Consider the following 21,189-nt stretch of genomic DNA (forward strand, 5'->3'; position numbering starts at 1 on the left):
CATGAACATACCACATCCTTCTACCCTTTAGGCCCTGTAGATATTCACAATGCCTGAAATGCTGCCCTTTCTCTATGAACTGTTTACATTCCATATATGACTGAAGTTCTACTTCTTCGGTCTCATCTATGGACTGTTGCCTGATTTAATTGCAAGGGGACCAGGTGTGTTTAGTGCAAACCAGGATGTATCTCTGGTGTTGTGCTGCATTAGTCCTGTGACCTGCAGCTGGCCCTAGGCTGTGGCACCTCGGAGCAAAGTTCCATTCCTCAGTACTTGCCTGGAGTGCTTTTAGTTGCCTGAAGTGCTTCTTCAGAGCCAGTGCTGTGAGTGAAATATTTCCTGCATTTTCAGTTGTAAGCAGCCTGCCTTGCTTGCTTGCTTCCTCTTCTTCCTCTCCTCCTCCTCTTCCTCTTCTCAGCCACCACCATCACTACTTCTTCCTCTTCCCCCTCTTTTTCCTCTTTCTTCCTCCTCTTCCTCCTCCTCCTCCTTCTCCCTCTTCTTTTTCTCCTCCTCTTCCTTCTCCCTCTTCTTTTTCTCCTCCTCCTCCTCCTCTTCCTCCTCCTCCTCCTTTTCCTCTTCTTCTTCCTTCTTTACCTCCTTCTTTTCCTCCTTCACCTCCTCTTGCTTGTTTTTCTTCTTCCTTTTCTTCTTAACAAAATGGTTCCCTGTATATAAAACATATTACAGTTTAATTCTTGGGCAGTGGTCCTGGCTTGCTGATATAGGTTGTTTTCATATTTGTCCTAGTATGAAATCACCAGATTGACTTCTTTTTTTTCCCCTGGTTGTGGGGTTGAACTTTGGGCCTGGGTGCTATCCCTGAGCTCTTCAGCTCAAGGCTAGCCCTCTTCCATATGAGCCACAGCACCACTTCCAGTTTTCTGGTGGTTAATTGGAGATAAAGAGTCTCACAGACTTTCCTGCCGGGCTAGCTTTGAACCGCAGTACTCAGATCTCAACCTCCTGATTAGCTAGGTTTACAGGTGTGCCACCAGTGCCCAGCTCAGATTGACATTTTAAGGAAAGTAGAATTTTGTTTGTGACTTAAGTATTATTTTAAATTCACACAAAAAAACTGAAAAATGGTATATGAGATAGCAGATGATCAATATATGCAACAAACAAAATTTTGTGGCTCTAAAGAGCATTGTGATTCAATTACTCCTCTGAACATTTAAGGAGCATTGATGACTTTTCACTCACTATTCAAAGTATCCCATATGAGGTTTCTCTCAGTGATTGGTCTGTAAGATTACAAGAGAGATGAACAATCCTATTTTCTATTGATGTAGCTATAGCAGCTGAAGGTATTGCTAATAGATTTGTGATGATGCTAATGTAAACAGACCTCCTGTTCTGCAAGTTGTATAGAATCTGGCATTACAGTTATGTGCAGTCTGTATACTTGAGAATGTTAATAAGCAACTATATTTATTGGCATATCTGTTCACTATGGTATACTTTTATCATGCATTTGAGGCATACTCCTTCTATATTTGTTTGCTGTAAAACAATGTACATGTACACCGGCAGCAGCTGCAGACACTTGTTTTCATCATGTCTCTTTTTACGAGCTGCTTAAGAACTGCTATTTTTCTGAGATACATTGATTCCTTTTTTGGGCCCACCAGTTAACTGGGGGGCAGATAAAGACAGGCATTCCAGCCTCTTCCATTTTGTTTTATGCCCTTTGCCCTGAGCCATTCTCCCTTGCAGTCACTTTTCAGCAATCTGAAACTTGAACCACTCTTATTAGCAAGGTTCTACTCAACTCATCCTGAGACAGTGGATTATAGACTGCCTTTGAGCTACCTCTGCACACACCTGTGATTTGGGACTGTTTTCACTATACATATCTTTCTCACTATCCCTTCCCCCTTCTCTCTATTTCACTTAAGACAAATGTTTGAACCCCAAAGTACTGCCTTCCTGTATTTGCCACTTCACAAATCTCCTTTCTCTACAGTTCAACATGTCTCTTTATTTGGCATATAGGGGTAGATCTGAATTTGAGTCTGGAGCCTAAATCTCTGGTTTCAGATTAATGCATAATGTAGCCATGCTGAGTGATTGACCTAGACCATCCAGCATCATGGATTTTTTTTTATTGTAAATGTGATGCACAGTGGGGTTAGTTACATAAGTAAGGTAATGAGAACATTTCTTTTGGAACAGTGTTATCCCTCCTCCATTTTCTCCTCTTTCCAACTCTTCTCCCCCTAGTGTAAAGTTCATTTCCAACATAGTGTCTAGTCAGTATCACTGTTGCATAGGTTCATCCCACCCCACCCTTTGTCCTACTCCTTCCCTTCCCCAAATCAGATAAGCTTATATGCAAGACAGAGGGTACCAAAATAAAAAAACAGTGACAACAGGACATAAACCAAAGAGAAAAAATGAAAGAAAAAAATAACTGCAAACTTAAAAAACCCTCTTGTTTATCGTGGATATTTTTTTGTAGGCAGGGGTTAATAAAAGAACTTACCAAGACAGGACAATAGGAAATATAGAGCCTTATCAGGACACTTATGAGACACAGAAGGCAGTTAGGAGGAGGAGACTGCATTGCAGCATTAATGGCTCTTGCTGCTGCAGGAACAGGCTTTATTGGCGTCAGTGGGGTTTTATTGATTGTTTACCTCTTTTTGTGGACTATATCTGTCTCTCTTACAGATTATGGTTCAAATTTTGTGGTCATGGAAACAGCTTGAATGCTCTTTTTATGTTTGCATTTCATCTAGCCCATTTATTTCATGCACTTGGCTCACCTACATTCTATACTAGACCTTGCTATGTTTCCATCCATCATATCCCTTTAAATGGGGCCTCCTTCATAGGTCTGGGGACACATACCTGATGCTCATACAAAGACAAGACCACCTAACACCACATACCGCTGCCATTAAGGGACACAAGTTAAATCATGACACTTCACACCATAACTCAGATAATTTTGTAAAATGAGACTAAATCACATGCAAGTATATTTTGAGGAAAAGTCAAACTAATTCTCTTCATATAATAAAAGAGATGATAGGGGGAAGTATACATAATTGTCTTTGTTTTATAAAACTTAAGAATTACATAAATTAAAGGTACTTTGAAAATTGTAATTGAAGTGGAACTTGGGAAATGTCCTTGCACGGAGGCTTAGTGGTATGTTTACCTGTGCATTTCTGGATAACTGCATCTCTTTACTCTTGTTCTTAACACTTCCCAGTATTTCAAAAGATACCATAGAAGGATGGCTTTTTAAAAAATTTTTTATTGTAAAGATACTATACAGAGGGTTACAGTTACATGAGTAAGGTAATGAGTACACTTCTTATTGAGCATTGTTACCCTCTCCATTGTTTTCCCCCTACCATCCTTTCCCTCCCTACCTTCCCCGAGGTTCTTTTTTTTTTAAAATTGTGATTAAATGATTATATAATTTCCCAAATTTCACAGTATTGTGGAAAAATGATGCTCATTTAAAGTCACAAGTTCATTCTAACTTTCCTGGAGCAAATTGTCTATCACAGTCTATAACATATAACGGTGTACACATATACACCATACATGCGATCAGCAGCATGGGGATATTTAGTAGTGGTTCGACCAGATGCGTGGGAGTTCTTTGTTTCTTAAGTCCTGTTAGTTTTGTATCACCTAACATTTTGGATTTAGCATCCATTTATCAGGGAGACCATGTACCGTTTGTCTCTTTGCTCTTAGCTTACCTCGCTCAACATGATTCATTCTAGCTCCATCGATTTCCCTGCAAATGCCATTATTTTGTCATTTCTAATGGCTGCATAATATTCCATTGTGTATAGATACCACAATTTTTGGATCCCTTCATCTGTGGTGGGGCATCTGGGTTGTTTCCATATCCTAGCTATTGTGAACAGTGCTGCAATAAATATGGAGGTGCACATGTCCTTGTATATTGGTTCCTGTTGTTCAGGGTAGATGCCTAGAAGTGGTATAACTGGGTTGTAAGGGAGGTCAATCTTTAGCTTTCTGTGGACCCTCCAGACTGCTTTCCAAATTGGTTGTATAAGTGTACATTCCCACCAGCAGAAGGATGGCTTTTTTGACTTAGATCTCTGTAGCCCAAGGTTCTCATCTTAGCCCTTGTTTAGTACAATAGCTTTTGCGGGTCATAATGGCTGGATGGCATGGGAATGAGAGTAAGGTGGGCTATGAGGAGTCAGAAAATTATCCAGGAAACTGCTCTCCATTCTTTATTTGATATCTAGAAACCAAAGAAACATTTGAGAAAGATTGTAGCAAATCATGTAGCTTTCTCAATCTATACCTATTGGGAGTTAAAATATCCATTTTCTGCCAGTATCATCATTATCTTGTTACCATTATCTTTCCTTGCCCAGAGCAAGAGCAGTAATTTCTGAGTACAGTTCTGAATACACCAGCCAGCCTTATCTCTGCACATGTTAGGGATAGGGAGCCGATCTTGTTATTGAATGGGAATCTCATTCCTCCATAGTATCCCCTGCATGTGGAAGGCTGGGCTCTGGAGCTTCAGCCCTTGGAACTTTTCAAACTCAAGTGCATTTATTACTGTTGCCAGAAAAATGATGCTCCCATTTTCTGCCCCTTGTTGCTTCTTTCACTCTCTTCTTCCTTCCTTTCTTTGTTCCATGAGGCCTTATCCTGGGTACCCCTGTACATGAAACACTGTCTCACCTTTTCTGGGTTTGGGGTGGGAGACGGGAGTTGAGGCAATCACTGTCACTTATCGTTTACACAGAAAAATTAGAAGTTCAAGTATGTTAAGGTATTTAGACACACCTATAATTCATAACAATCTGTAACTCTGAATTAGATCTTTAAGCTGATATATTTTTTCCTCCAAACAACCTATTGCTGTCCTACTCAATTGATGCATATTTCAAACAGGATAGAAGTCTCTGAGGACCTCATTGTTTCTGAATATCCATCGTTACCTCCTTAGTCAGTGGCCAGGAGATGAGGACAGGGCACAGCCCAGGGAAGGGTGTTAGGCAGCAGCTCAACTTGCCCTCACTGCCCACACTTCTTTTACCTCTTCACCCTGTTGCCATGGTTATAGGAGCCTGTGGGCAGCTTGAGTGGTGACTGAGGCTCTCCGATGCATTCATCTTAGAGTTTGGAAGGTGTAGACAGACCCTTCAAGGCCTGTAAGCGGTGTATACAAGGAAGTGCGGGAAGGCAGGCCAGGGAAGGGCAGCAGGGGAGGACATGGACTGCTGCTCTGCTGATTGGAAAATGATGGAAAATTCCATCCTTGCCTGCGGACATCTACCACACCTAGGCTATTTTCAATACACATTGTGCTCCAAAGAATAAACGAGAGAGGTTCTTTGAGGCAAAGGAACAGGAGAACTATATCTTCCAATACCTCTACAGGATTTGAAGTGAATGTTTAAGATAAAAGTCATTGTCAAAAATGCTTTTCTTAAAATATTAATCCTTAAAAGTGGCTATAATTGAAGAAAATAAAAAGAAAGAGCTAGTGGTCTCAAAATGTAATAACAAGGTCAATAGAAAGCCGATGGATTGGGAGATCTTCACTAGCCCTATAATGGACAAAGGTCTCATATCTAAAATATATTTAGAACTCAAAAAACTAAATCTCCCAACAACAAACCTTCAAAAAACAAGTACCTACCCCATCAAGTGGGCTAAAGACTTAAAGAGAAACTTCTGTGAAGAGGAAATAAGAATGGCCAATAGACACTTGAAGAAACACTCAACTTCTCTAGCCATTAAGGAAATGCAATTCAAACAACACTGAGATACCACCTCACCCCAGTTAGCATGGCTATAATCAAGAAATGTAGTAACAACAGATGCTGGAGGGGATGTGGCCAGAAGGGAATCCTCTTGCATTGTTGGTAGGAGTGTAAACTTGTTCAACCACTTTGAAAGCAATAGGGAGGTTCCTCAAAAGACTCCACATGGAGCTCTCCTATGACCCAGTAATCCCACTTGTGGGCCACAAACAAGGCCATACTAAAGCTACCAGCGTGACGATGTTATTATTTACCATAGCTAAGCTATAGAACCAACCCAGATGCTCCTCAGTAGATGAATGGATCAAAAAATGTGGTATATATACAGTGGAATTCTATGCCTCCATCAGAAAGAATGACATTGCCCCATTTGTTAGGAAATGGAAAGACTTGGAAAAAATTATATTAAGTGAAGTAAGCCAGGCCCAAAGAAACATAGGTCCCATGGTTTCCCTTATATCCAATAAGTAGTATAAGTCTAGGACAAGCAGAAAAGGTCAAAAGCTTTGTACATATGACCATATAAGATGATATTAACAAAATGAGCCCCCAAATAGGGACTCAAATATTTTTTCTTCCTTGCTATTGTTTCTAACGTATTTATAATGTACTATGTGATTTTTTTTTGTTTCTTTGTTCCTCCCTCACGATATAACCTATGTTTTCATTTTATTTGATTCTGGTGCCCTGCATCTTGTATATATACACTTCTCTAATTTGGGGAGGGGAAAGGAAAAAAAAACCAAAATGCTTAAACAGGGACACAGGTTGACCCTTTGTAACAATGAGATGTAGAAGACACTTTGTTGAAAACAAACTTTACAACAGCAGGGAAGGGGGAGAATATTTGTGGAGGTGGGAGGGAAGGGATGCTAGGGGAAAAACAAAGGAGGAGGCAACAATGCTTGATAGGAAATGTACACATTACCTTGTTCCTGTAATTCCTCTGTACAGTATTTTTACAATAAAAAACGTATAAAAATAAAAAGAAGGAAAAAAAAGATGATGTTAAGTGAAATGAACCCCAAGATAGAGACACAACTTTTTTTCTTTCTTGCTGTTGTTTTTAACATATTTAATATGTAGTATGCGATTTTTTTCTTCATTTGTATATGCTTCCCCCATGGTATAACCCTTGTTTTCACTGCATTTGATGTCAGTGCCCTGCACCTTGTACATACATTTTTCTAATTTGGGGAGGGGAAGGAAAATAACAAAATGCTGAAATAAGGATACAGGTTTACCCATTGTAACAATGATATGTACAAGACACTGTGTCGAAAACTAACTTTACAACTTGGGGTGGGGAGGGAGGAGTTGGGAAGGTAGGGAGGGAAGGGCTGGTAGGGGAAAAACAAAGGAGGAGGTAACAATGCTCGATAGGAAATGTACTCATTACCTTACTCATGTAACTATAACCTATCTGTACACTAATTTTACAATAAAAACATAAAAAAGTTGTAAAACAAAGAATCTTCTTCAAAAAGCACCCTGAAAAGAGATAGTTGTACAATAAAGTGCCAAAGGGTAAGACCACAGCACTATGTTAGAAATATTTAGGGTAGAACTAGTTACTTAGCACACTCTTTTTCTGTGGTTTATCTTCTAGCTGCAGAAGAGCCCCGGCAAAACAAAACATAGGCCACAGAAGGTGTCTGCCAGTTTCATTTAACTTTGACAGGCCTTAGCTGAAATACAGCCATTCTGTACTTAGACTCCATTTTGAAGACCTTTACCGGAAGTATGCCTTATGAAGGCCTTTACTGAAAGTAAGCATTGTAAAGACCTTTACTGACATATGAGCTCAGGTCCCTGGAAAAACCGCATGACAGAAACTGCTCTGACCAGTAACTCCTTAGCAACAGTCAGTCAGTAACTAGTAGGAAAGTAAAGCTCCAGATGTTTCTTAAGATAGCATAGTTAAAACGTATTTTGCTGCTTAGCTGTTTAGCCTGCGCACTTTAGCCAATAAGATTGTTACAAGATTTACTTACTAAATATTAACCAATCATGTAACCACTAAGTTGGAAACCCCCCTACCCTTGCTGTAACCACAATAAAAACCCTGCCAAACTGGAAGTCAGGGCTCTCAACTCTGACCTGCTGACCTGTTCCATCAGTGATGGTTGTGAGTTCAGGCTTGAGCCTTCAATAAACGACTCTCGTGTGCTTGTATTAGAATCGGCTCCTTGATAGTCTTTGGGGATCCTTATCTGGACACAACAACTTGTGTGACTCTGTCAGTTGGTCTCAGGAGGGAATACAAGGCACAGCACATAAGATCACCTAGGATAGCAACCACACCAGCCTGGCTCACCCTCACTGCAGGGCCCACAGCCCCTGCCATAATTGTCCCTCTGTAAACATGATCAAAACCGTCTATAAAATGCTACAAGAGGGCAGCAGCATTTCAGTAAGGGTCTTGAAAAGATTTAAAACATTCCAGACCCTGAGACACTAGAATACTAGAAACATTTTGAGATGGAGAGACAGTTTTAGTGTACTTTATGTTCCAATGTACTTGTGGTTTCCTCAGTAATTATAAAGTTGGTTCTGATCACTTTATAGCCTTCCTGCCTCCCTCTTTCCTTTTCTCCCTGTCTTTTTCCTTCCCCCCATTCATATCTTCTTTCTTCCCTCCTTTCCTTCCTCTCTCCCTTCTCCTATCCCTTCTTTTCTCTCTCCTTCCTTTCCTTCCTCCCATTTTTTGAAATGGTATGATGACTTTTAAAGTTCTTTTAAAAATAAGTTTAATGTTGTTTTATCAACATATAATAATTGTACATATTATGGGACAGAGTGTGATATTTTAGTAAAACATTCAAAATCCTTTCTTGGAGCTATCTTGAAATATACATTACTGCAGCCAGCCAGTTGCTCTCTAGAACACCAGAACTTACTTCTCCTGGCTAATTATAATTGATTGTGCTTTGTACCTATTAAATAGCAGCTTTCATCCACCTCCCCTCCCTGCCTACTTTCCCCAGACTCTGCAGGCTTTGGTAACCATTATTTTACTCCCAGCTGTTAGGAGACTAACGTTTTTACATTCATTGTACTGAGTAAGATCTTTTCATACTTATCTTTCTTTGCCTGGGTTTTTCTTGACATTCTCCTCCAGGCTCCTCTCTCATAGTTCATCTTCTCTAATTCTTTGTTTATCTGAATAAACCTATAGACAACAAAATGCCAACTCAAACTCAAAATGCCAAGAATAAGAACTCTCTATTTTGCCTCTACAATCTAGCAGAACAACTTTAGATACACAAGTAGTTGAAAAATAGTAATTTGATCTTGAGATAATTTAAATGTACTGGGATAAATCTGGTTTAAATTAATATTTTCTTTGAATGCAGAACTGTGATTACCACTTAGAAATAACTAGTTTTTAAAAACCTTAAAATCACAGCATAGGGTAGAATTACTTTTACTTTACTTAACCTAAGTTTGTCTACTGAAATGTCACAGTTAGTGAAAGTACTAATATGTTTATGTTCACTATCTCTTAATTTAAGGACAATTCATAGTGTCATTTTCAAAAAAATGTACTAGCCTCTGGAGCTCTATCTTGAGAAAATCAGCACATGGAGCTGCATTTTATTTTGGGGGATGTGAGCATGCCCAGAGTCCTCTTCTGTCCTCTGGGTATGGTTACTCTAAGAAAGAAAAGCCAACTTGTGTTACGAAGAGTGAGATTGAGTGGCTTTTCATAAAGGGATTGCTTGTCCTAGTGGATTCATCTTTGATTTCTACCACTGGAGATTGACTCCTGCGTATGTATGTTTATGAGACCACCATGGTTTCAGTGATCCAGCAAATGATTCACAGAACTAAATGCATAATCTTTACAACTGAAAAGTACAAAGCCCAGTCAGCAACCAGAAAAGGCACTTCATGTAAGAAATAAGGAAAACAGACTGGAACCCTGGTGACTCCTACTCCCTCCTAACCTCCTGTCTATGCCCACAAATATACTCAGTTAATTCCTCTAGCAATAAGTGTGACAACCCCATAAATGATGACCATCAGGAGTCAAGCCTGGGCCTGTGAGTCTAGGGTATATTGTACGTGTGTGTGTGCGCGCACAACTCCTGGATTTTGAATTTGGCGTCTGGGCACTGTCTTTGAGCTTTTCTGGATCAAGGATAACACTATACCACTGAGCCATAGCTCCACTTCCAGAGTCTCACATGCTTTCCTGCCCAGGCTGCTTTCAAGCTGTGATTCTTAGATCTCAGCCTCCTAAGTAGCTAGGATTATAGGCAGGAACCATTGGTGTGCCCCACTGTTTTAGTTTGTTTTTTAAATTTAGGACATCATACTTGCTCAGCTGGTGTCTGGCTCCAGGATTATTAAGAAGGGACAAGATTTGGGGGCATCTTATCTGTAGAATATACCTAAACTCAAGATTCCTATAGGATTCTCATAGAATAAGTATTTGGCATAAACCACATTGTTCAAACAGCTTAGGCAGTATGAAGTCACTCTCATCAGTTCTGAGGGGAATGACAACTCTCCCTAAGTGTCAGTTTCCAGACATGAGCCAAGAGCCAGCCTTATCATAGCATTTCATGGCCAACTCAAGCCTGAATTCTTTCTGTTGTTCTGCACTAGCACATGAGCCTTGTCTTTGGCATCTGTTTTCTTTTCCTTTTCAGTGTTCTTCACCTTAGAGCTTCCATGTAATCTTTTAAGTTATTTGGATATAATGAGCTGACTAGATTTCCTCAGAATCTTAGGTGAACATACTTCCAAAAAGCCTGTGATGAGGGGAACAGAACACACCACACATAGTGGGCATGATGCATGATGATGCAAGCGTGTGATCTCAGCACTGGAGGTGCAGAGACAGAGTGAAGACATGAGTGAAGGCCAAGCTGAGCTACAGAGGCCAGGCTGGTCTATATAGCAGGACTGTGTCTCAAAAACAAAAACTAAACTTAAACAAAACAGGCCAGCCACTGTATTCTTCTGAAGTAAAGATGACCCTGCTTGAAAGGAGGAGACAAACAAGTGTATTAGGGATATGATTTGTATTCAGTGTGAAAATGGCCCTTTCCTACAAAAATTAAGTTTCCAAATGCCTTATAAAGTATGTTGCTCTTCATTGGAAGGAAATAGTTTTGAGAAACCTAGACTGTCAATTTCCTCACAATAAAGTAAATCTATCTTCTCTCTTGGTTTAGTATTTCTACCAGGAGGTAACACTAAATAGTAAAAGCTATAATTTAACACAGTACTTTAGAAAAGTGTTGTTTTATCAACATGCAATGCTTACATTTGATCTTTAAATGGCAAAGGCATGAAGGCTAATCAGTGACAGCTGCAGTCAGGGCCCTGTGTTCTTTATCCTCAGTGGCCCTAGGCTGAGGATCATTCTAGGAACAGAATTATGAGTTCTTGGGTTTCTAGGTTCCTGACATGCTTAGAGATGAGGGAAAGGGTTTAGGGAATGAACAACTGTCTCAAAGCAAGCCTTTAAGAGAAGAATGTTGAAGGAGGTGCTGAAGAAGTTTTAACTACATTGGGATGAAGGAAAGCTTAGACAATACTAACCAGTCCCAGGACTAAGAAGAGGTCAACACATTTGAATGAACAGTAGTGGTTTACTGAAGGAAGCCAGCCTGTGTCAGTTATGTGACAGAACAAGGCATTGCTGTGATGCGGAGGCAATTTCCAGCAGATTCATTGATCCTTTCTTCCTTCCTTCCAGGGATTCCCAGGAAACACCAATGCAGACAGTGTGGTGCTCTGTAGTCTCCAGTCGCCCTTTGAAACCAGGTTCCTGCGCTTCCTCCCTTTGGCCTGGAACCCCAAGGGGAGGATTGGGATGCGCGTTGAAGTGTATGGATGTGCATATCGTAAGTAGGCTTACCACTGCCTGGCGTTCAGCATGCATGTAAGTGAAAATCAGGCTGTAACTGTTGTGGCCTTTCAGCCTGTCCATCTATTAAAGTAGAGCCACTCTTTATGGGAAATCCTGGTGATGCTGACTTCATTAATTTTGTTCTTGAGGAGATCCTAGAATAAAAATGCAGACAAATAATAATCATGAATACAAAACAACCACAGACATAGTTGAGTTTTAGTGGTTTTATACACCATTTGTTTTTATCAGTAGTAAGAATAATTGTTCTAGCACAGCACTTTAATTTCTTATTTTTGACAATATGGTTGATAAACAGTTATTGTCTTTCTTCTTAGTTTGTATTTTATATTCCTTATTTATATGAAGGATAACATCCAAATTGTTTATATTGGCAAACAGTGGCTTTCAAATACTGATTCTATTTTTAGTTACATTGCATTACTTTCCATTTACAATGTCAGTGAATATATATTTTTAGCACAGTATATGGTTATGGTTTCCTTCCTTGCCTTATGCATTTTTATTTTTCAAGGCTTGTGTACCATTTCAAGACTAAGGCAGAGGCTAGGGGACTATTCTCTCAGAATCTTCCTTTAGGAAGCCCCCCCCACCCCCAGTATTTGTTGGTGTTCCAAGGACTTGCCATGTATTTTGCTCTAAAGTCTTATCTCATTGGTTTGTCATTCAACAACACCTCTTGTCTTATGAACTCCAGGTCATTCTCTCAGTGAAGCTGGCGTTCTAAAATGCCAAACCCTTTCCCAACTCAGTCTCCATTTCCTTAGGTTGTTTTTCCTCTTGTAGTCCTCTTCTGTCTCTTCTTTTCTGCCTTCTTTGACTTGCAAGGTTTGTGTTCAATATCATTCTCTAGTAATCCTACACCACCGAGTTCTATTTCCATCAGCTATCATAATTATATTGTACTTTTTTCTTCATTAATGTATTTATTAATAAGCAAGGAATGAATTTTTAGAATCAGGAAGCCCATATACAGAAATGAGCCTCTTGTAGCTCACTAGATAGCCAGTCATCAGATGGCATCTCTGCCCTGTTTCAACTAAGAGATAAAGAATAATATGAATTGTAATTGCTTGTCATGTTTTTCTTTTTATTTGTTTTAGTTACCATCAAGGGAACTCAAACCTTGTGTTTATTTTCTCACAAATAAATAGTGTCTTACGACCTGAGTTTCCTCCAGTTTGGCATTTATTGGAAATAAAACCTTGTGGACATTTTCTACCTGGGCTGGCTCTGAACCATGATAGGTAACAAGCCACCAGAATCTCTGTTGTTTTTGTTGCTGCAGCAGCTGCTGCTGCTTCTTCTTCTTCCTCCTCCTCCTTCCCCTCCTCCTCCCCCTTCTCCCCCTTCTCCCCCTCCTCCTCCTCCTCCTCCTCCTCCTCCTCCTCCTCCCCCTCCCCCTCCTCCTCCCCCTCCCCCTCCTCCTCCTCCTCCCCCTCCCCCTCCTCCTCCTCCTCCTCCTTCTCCTCCTCCTCCTCCTCCTCCTCCTCCTCCTCCTCCTCCTCCTCCTCCTCCTCCTCCTCCTCCTCCTCCTCTTCTTCTTCTTCTTCTTCTTCTTCTTCTTCTTCTTCTTCTTCTTCTTCTTCTTCTTCTTCTTCTTCTTCTTCTTCTTCTTCTTCTTCTTCTTCTTCTTCTTCTTCTCCTCCTCCTCCTCTCCTCTTCCTCCTCCTCCTCCTCCTCCTCTTCTTCTTCCTCTTCTTCCTTTTTGTTTTTTTAAATGTTGACTATTATAGTAAAATCTTTAGATTTAATAGAATCCATAAGTGTCAATATTCATAACCTTTTAATAATATGTTAATATTTTTCTATAAAAATGAAGAAAGCTTGCCTGGGTGCCAGTGGCTCATGCCTGTAATTCTAGCTACTCAAAGAGGCTAAAATCTGAGGATCGAGGTTCAAAGCCACGCAGGCAGGGAAGTTTGTTTGACTCTTATTAATCACCAAAAAGCCAGAAGTGGAGCTATGGCTCTAGTGGTAGAGCTCTAGCCTTGAGCTGGAAAGGTCAGAGACAGTATCTAGGTCCTGACCTCAATTCCCAGGGCTGGCACACAAAAAAGGACATATTTTGAAATGGTGAAGGAAGGTGCTGAGAAGAGGCTTCATGAAGGAACTCCTTCTTTCCAGTTCTGCTCCCACTTTCAGAATACTCGAGTTTAGTCAATGTACCATCAGGAGCACAGTAAAATAGATGAAAGAATTAATGATTTCTCCCACAAACAAAAACAGGGAGGCTAATTCTGACCTTTAGTCTTTTGTAGAATCCATCTGCTTTGTGGAAAAGTAGAAAGTAATCAGACTAGATTAGAAAAAGTCAGACTCTATTCAGTACACCACCTACTTTTGTAACCTTTACTCTGTAAGATGAGGTAAATGCATGAGGCTGATGCCCGTGCCTGTCTTCCAGGCCAAGTGCCCTGGTGATGGATGCAGAGTCTTCAGAGCCAGGGTAGACACAGGAACAGGCTTGATTCCCAGGGTGGACTCTCATGCCTCATATGGCAGTTGAGGTCATTTATATTCTCTTGTTCAATTTTGGTTGGGCATATGTATCTAGAAATTTATTTCTCTTGGTGTTTCTAACTTATTTGAATATAATTCTTCAAAAATATTACTACTGATCCTCTGGGTTTTAGTGGTACTGGTTATATCATTTTAATTTATGATTTTACTAATTTGAGTCCTTCCCATCTTTATTTTGATTAGCCTTACTATGGGGTTGTTAATATTGTTTATGTTTTTGAAGAACCAATTCCTCTTTAGTTCTTTGCTCTATTCTTTCAGTCTCATTTTCATTAATTTCTATAATGGTCATTACTATTTGTTTCCAACTACTAATTTTGTTTGGCTTGTTCTTATTTTCCTACAACCTTGAGATGCATCATTGGTAATTCATAACACAGCTCTATGAATTTTTTAATGTAGACCTCATAACTATAATCTTCCTCTTAGATATGCCTTTGTCATCTCTCAAATATTATATAGTAAGTTGTGTTTTCATTTTCATTTAATTCTAAGAGTTTTAAAATTTCCTCTCTGATTTCTCAAATGACCCAGATTGTTCAAAAGTATATTGCTCAGACTCCATGGTTTGCAGTTTCTTGATACTATTTCTCTTGATATTGATTTATAATTTTATTCCATTGTTATATGATAAGATAAAAGAAATTATTTCAAATTTTATTAAGACTTATTCTATAAGAATGTGGATTGTGCAGTCATTGGCTGGAATGTATGTTAAATACATAGTACTGGTTACTTCTGAAGTCTCTGTTTTGTTTTGATGGACTGGATGATCAGTCTGTAGATGAGAGTCAATATTGAATCCATATACTGTTATTTCATCTGGATTCAATACTGTATATTTTACAAACTTGGATGCTGCAACATTCAGAGCATACGTATTTACAATTGTTATAACTTGTTCATTTATTTTTTTCTTCATTAGTATATAGTTTCCTTCTTTTACTTTTTCAGAATAATTTGAAATTGAATTCAACTCCAGAATAGAGGTATAGCTACTCTTACTTTCCCTCAGATTCTGTTTGCTTGGAATGTACCATTTCCCATCCTTTCACTTTTTGTGTAGGTATGTGCCTTTGCCAATGAAGCAAATTACTTATAGACACCAGACAGTTGGATTATGGTTTTTGATCCAGCCTGAATCTTTTTATGTTTTATTTTTTGCTGATCCTGGGGCATGAACTCAGGGCCTGGGCATTGTCCTTGAGCTTTTTTGCTCAAAGCTAGTGCTCTACCACTTGAGCCACAGCTTCATTTCAGGCTTTTTGGTAGTAGCTTGCCGATAAGAGTGTCATGGACTATGCTGCTTGGGTTAGCTTTGATCTTCACATCTCAGCCTCTTGAGGAGGTAGGATTACACATATGAACCACAGTGCACTGCTTCCAGTCTGCATATTTTCATTGTTTAAGACAGGATTTATGATTAGTATTGGTAAGTATCTACACAATTCTGCTTCCATGTTAACACCTTGCTGGTTGTCTGTTAGTGTTCTTTCCTACTTCTCATTGTGTATTCATTCTTCCAGTGAAGTCTGTTCTTTCCCAAGCTTTCTAGTTGTGCATGTCTTTCTTCCGCTTTGCATGTAGTATTAAGTACTGTGTATTAAGTATTAGGTACTGCCTGTGATGGGAGGTTGGTTTTCATGAATTGCTTTACCTTTGCTCGACTGGACAGCATTTATTTGTCTCTCAGTTTTGAAGGATACATTTGCTGGGTATATGCGTGTTGGTTGGTAATTATTTCTAATATGAGAGATCTACTTTTATTCTGGCAGGTTTCCCATTTTAGTTAGCTGGGAACTTTTTTTCTTGTAGCTTTTACCATGTTTCTTTGTTCTAATGTGAAGAGAATCTTTTATTGTCATGACTGTTTGGGGGGTCTAAATGCTTCATGATAATGGGTGTTCATCTCTTTCCCCAAATCTATGCGTTTTTCTGCTATCATCTTAGTGAATATTTTTCTACAGCTTTCTATGTATCCCCTCCTCATCTTCTACATTACAGATTTATAGTATGTGTCTTAAGACATGTCCCAGATAGCTTCAAAGGATGCTCATGATTATTTTTCATTACTCCTACCGAATGCACTAATCCCTCCATCTTGCCTTCAATCTTTGATATTTTGTATAGTTTTCTTTAATTTTTATTTTTATTAAAGTAGTTGTACAGAGGGTTTCAAATCAACATACCAGTTTATGAGTATAATGCAAATTCTTACTGTGTTTTAATCTGTCCTCAAACTCAAATCCTCATGTCTTACCTGAATAATGAGATTACAGGCATGCAATAGCATACCCAGCTACTTATATTCTTTCTTTCACTAAATCCAATGTTTGGTGGTGTTTCCTATTCATTTTTAAACTTTTGAGTTATTTAACTTTTCATTTCCAAGATTGCAATTTTTTTCAGAATCTGTTTCATTGCTGAATTTCAAATCTAAGTTGCTAAATTTCTTACCCAATTCTTCAATTGGCTTCTTTGTACCATTCATCTGTTTATTTGGGTCATTTTAGAGGTTTTTGGTCATTTTGAATCCTTTTGAATGCTTTTGAATCCTTCATCTGGAAATTCAACCACTTAAAAATCATGGAATTGAGTTATAAAAGTTGTATGAATTTTTTCAGGAGGCATATTGCTTTATCATATTTTTGGTTTAGTTGAGGGTCTTCTTGATGAGAAGTTTTGTTTTAACAGCTCAATCCTAAGTACTACTTGAAGTGGAGAAAACAAATCACTTTAACAGCAACATCAAAACAATCCAGGTTTAAAAAAAATCCAGGTATAGAGATGCAATTAAAATTCATCAAACTTGATTTTTTTTGTCCCACCAGTAATCAGAGAAAAGAAAATGGCAATAAAGGTAGAATCAATTATGAAGTTAAAAATGAAAGCCAGACAACTGTGGGTCATGCCTGTAATCGTAGCTACTCATGAAACTGTTACCTGAGGACTGCAGTCCAAAGCCAGCCTGACAGGAAAGTCTATGAGATGAAAGTGGAGCTATGGTTCAAGCAGTAAAATGGTATCCTTGAACAAAAAGACAAAAGGAATAAAAAAGGCTCAGGGACAGTGCCAGGACCTAAGTTCAAGTCCCAGATCTGGCATGAAAAATTAAGAAAAAAGTGATAATTATAAATAGATGAAATAAGGATGGGGGAAAGGGAGAAAAGAAGAAGCATGATTAACTAAAAGAAAAGAATGACAAAGAAGTATGGAGAAGATTACAAATAAATACAAAACATAAAGAAAATAAACATAAAGAAATAAATGAAAATGTGAATGACTTTTGGAAATAATACTAAAATACAGTAAAACCTAAAAATAAAAGAAAAAGCCAACACATTTATACACACTTGCCTATCACTCAACGTATTTACTTACAAGTTCATAAGCTAAATCTAGCTTCCATATATAAGGGAAAACATGCATCCTTTGTCTCTAGGGACTTGACTTATTTTACTTAACATAATTTTCCACGTCTTTCATTTCATTACAAATGATACAATACGGTTCTTTTAATGGATGAGTAAAATTCTATTGTGTATATTTACCACATCTTCTTGCTCCATTTGTTCATTGAGGGGTATCTTGGTTGATTCCATGCATTCAAAGGAGATCTTAAATAGTGTAATTTGCCTTAGGAAGGCAAAATCAAAGTTCAGCAGAATAAAATACCAGAAAGCGGGTACTCAAAAGGATGAGATCAAGGGGAAAAGGAAAGAGGTAGGGGAATGAAGAGGAGATGAGGGGGAGAACATAGTGAAGAATCCAGTGTAAATTCTACAGAATTAAGAAGAGTAAGGAAAGGGATGGGTAGAGGAGGGATGGGTTAGAATGCTGAAAGAGGTGACATTGATCAAGGTATATTGTACTCATAAACTGCTTTGTTAAGTGGCAACTTCTTTGTATAACTACTTAAACTTAATAAAGATAAAAAGAAAATGTATTTATAAGAAAAGTAAAAGGTTTAAAAATGACAAAGAATCCGTTTTCTAGGTCCTCTAATACTGGAGTCTGCCAGGTGGGGGCAGTCGTGAGTTGTCACTGAAGCCTCCTGCAGTTCCCGCTGTTTCAGTCTGGTATTGTACTGTGTACAGGCTGAGGGCTTGACTGGTCAAGGGTCTGTTGTCAGCTTTAGGGCTACATTCACTTTATTTTCTTACTTTTCATATTTTTATGCCTTTTATAAATTGGCATTTATTAGTCATACAAAATACAAAAATGGAGACATTTTTGCACATGTATGTAGTGTGCTTTGAGAATTCACTTCAGAAATTTCCCTTCTTTATGTATCGGGAGTTGTTGCTTGCCCTGATCTGCTTTGCAGCTTGGGGCTGGTCCAGTTTCTAGCTGTCCCATAGGCCTCTCAGTTTGTGCACCCAGGGGTGATAAAAGTCTAAACGTAAGGGTGCCCTGTAATTGCATCAGAGAGTAGGGGAGCAAACCAAACTGATATCTAGACTGAAGTGAGAGAACCAAGGACTGAGTATTGTGCTTGGAAGTGTATATAATAATAAACCTCCCTGTGGGAATTAGGAGGCTGGGGAAGTCAATCAATCCGCCTGACTTGGGCTCAAGTGTTGGTTCTAGCAGCAGGAAGGCTTCTCCAGAGGAAAGAGACACTGTGCATTGGAATGCAGGCCTCAGTGTGGGTGTGCAGTAATTCTCAGGTAGTGAGACTTACTCTAGCCACAAAGGGCAGGGCCTCTATCACCAACCCAGGTTCCCTGTGCCTGACATCCTCTTTCTTTATGACTCCCTTTCTTATCTGTGTCCCAACCAGACACTGTAGCAGTGTGCCCTCAAAATCTCTGACTTCTTATTTTTTCTGGTTTCCAGATTTCTAGTCTCAAACAAAAGGTATCCTCTCAAAACAACACCTGATTATAGCCCTCCCAGATATTGTGACAAAATGGATTTTTTTTCTTCAGAAGGAGTCACTCTCACACCAAATTCCCCTGTCGGATTTGTATACCACACTGTATAGATGAAACCAACCTTCTGAATTAAAAAAAAAAGTAGCTATGATAGGTACATGTCAGAACCGACTGCTCCAGAGGTGGAGTTTAGAAAGAGTGCAGTTTGAAGGCAGCCCAGGGAAAAGTGTTGGTGAGGCTCCATCTCAGTTAATAAGCTAGGCTTCTTGGTTCATGTCTGTAACCCCAGCACTCAAGAGACTGAAGCAAGAAGATGCCATGTTCAAGACCAGCCTGGACTATGTAGTAATATTGTAAAATAAATTATCAGGGAAGCCACAGTTTGGAAGATGGAATATTAGAGTCTTTATTACACAGTTAGCAGTCTGCAAGCAGTCTGTTGTTACAAAGGCCTGCAGCCCCCAAAATGCACATAACATAGCTAGGAAACAGGCCAAGAGGAAAGAAAGAACAAAAACAATACCAACAAGCCAATTCAACTCTGATAAAGAGCCAAATTGGGAGGCCATGATGATCAGAGACAAGCCAGGAGACAGGACACAGGATCACAGGGGGCAGGGTCACAAGATACTCCCAGCCCCAGGCACTGGACTGACAGGTTCAGCAACCTATCAGCCAAGTGCTGGTAGTCTCCAGGGTTCCAGGGTTCCAGGAATGCCCATCACCTGAGCGGGTTGGGGGCATCACCCTCCTCCACCATGAAAGCAAGATAACATGTGCATTTCTCTGAAGCAGAGCCCTCCTGGCTCACCTTGAGCTAGGCGCCTGCATTTCAGAGGATGGTTTGTGTCACCTCTAGGCCTTGGAGCTGGGTGGACAGCCCCTTCATCTCCTGCCTAGGCACTAGGATGTCTGCAAGAAATTATTTAGGCTCAGTCTCCTTACTTCAGTAAGACAAAGAAACCGAAAAACAAATGAAACAAAAGAAATTGTTCTGTTGGATTGTGTTTATTAAGGCAAAGCCAGTTTGGGTAGTACTTCCTTATAGTAATCTTAGCTGGAGACATATATAGGAGGATTGGAGTCTGAGGCTGACCCTGAGTAACAACACAGCAGCCTACCTAGAAAATGAGGTGTGAAAGGGTAGGGTACATGCCTCACATGGTAGAGTGCTTGTCTAGCAAATGCAATGCTGTGAGTTCATACACCAGCATTGCCATAAACAAACAGGTAGCTACATATAATATTTATTTTGATTGTAAACCTTAAAAGTTTATTGTAAATTTGTAGTTAGTCTGAATGAAATGTATGTGTAAAGGAAATTAAGAACATTAAGCCTCTGGGTGGAGCTTAGTGATAGATTGTTTGCCTAGTGTGCCCAAGACTCTTGTTTCTACCTCCATACCACAAAAATAATAAACACAAATGAGCAATATATACTAGATGTCAGCTTCATATTTTGTTGCTCTTTTGCTTTTTTGTACATTTTTTATTGTAAAAGTACTGTACAGAGGGGTTACAGTTACATGAGCAAGGTAATGAGTACATTTCCTATCAAGCATTGTTGCCTCCTCCTTTGTTTTTCCCCTAGCATCCCTTCCCTCCCACCTCCACAGCTACCCCCCACACCTGCCAAAGTTGTAAAGTTTGTTTGTTTTCAACATAGTATATTATACATCTCATTGTTACAATGGCTCAACCTGTATCCCTATTTAAGAATTTTGTTTTTTCCCTTCTCCTCCCTGAATCAAAGAAGTGAATATAGAAGATGCAGGGCACTGACATCAAATACAGTGAAAACAGGGGTTATACTGTGAGGGGGGGGGGGAACATACAAAGAAATAAAGAAAATCACATGGTACATTATAAATACATTAGAAACAATAGCAAGAAAGAAAAAAAATTTGTGTCCCTATCTTGGGGTACATTTTGCTTAACATCATCTTATATGGTCATATGTACATAGCTTTTGACCTTTTCTGCTTGTCCTACACATGTACTTGTTATTGAAAATAAGGGAAACCATGAGAACTATGTTTCTTTGGGTCTGGCTTACTTCACTTAATATAATTTTTCCCAAGTTTTTCCATTTCCTAACAAACGGGGTGATATCATT

At 39.2% G+C, this 21,189-nt stretch overlaps 1 protein-coding gene across 1 annotated transcript in view; it reads left to right on the plus strand.

Moving 5' to 3' along the window:
* The window catches only part of LOC138836936 (contactin-associated protein-like 3), a 185,144-nt gene that overhangs the window by 52,153 nt on the left and 111,802 nt on the right, over positions 1–21,189 (plus strand). Inside the window, exon 4 of the mRNA XM_070035639.1 lies at positions 11,500–11,647. Within this exon, the coding sequence (XP_069891740.1) occupies positions 11,500–11,647 (148 nt within the window). The remainder of the gene's footprint in view (positions 1–11,499; positions 11,648–21,189) is intronic.

This window comes from Dipodomys merriami, unplaced genomic scaffold, assembly GCF_024711535.1.
Source record: "Dipodomys merriami isolate MVZ:Mamm:240054 unplaced genomic scaffold, mDipMer1.0.p SCAF_26, whole genome shotgun sequence".
Taxonomy (NCBI): domain Eukaryota; kingdom Metazoa; phylum Chordata; class Mammalia; order Rodentia; family Heteromyidae; genus Dipodomys; species Dipodomys merriami.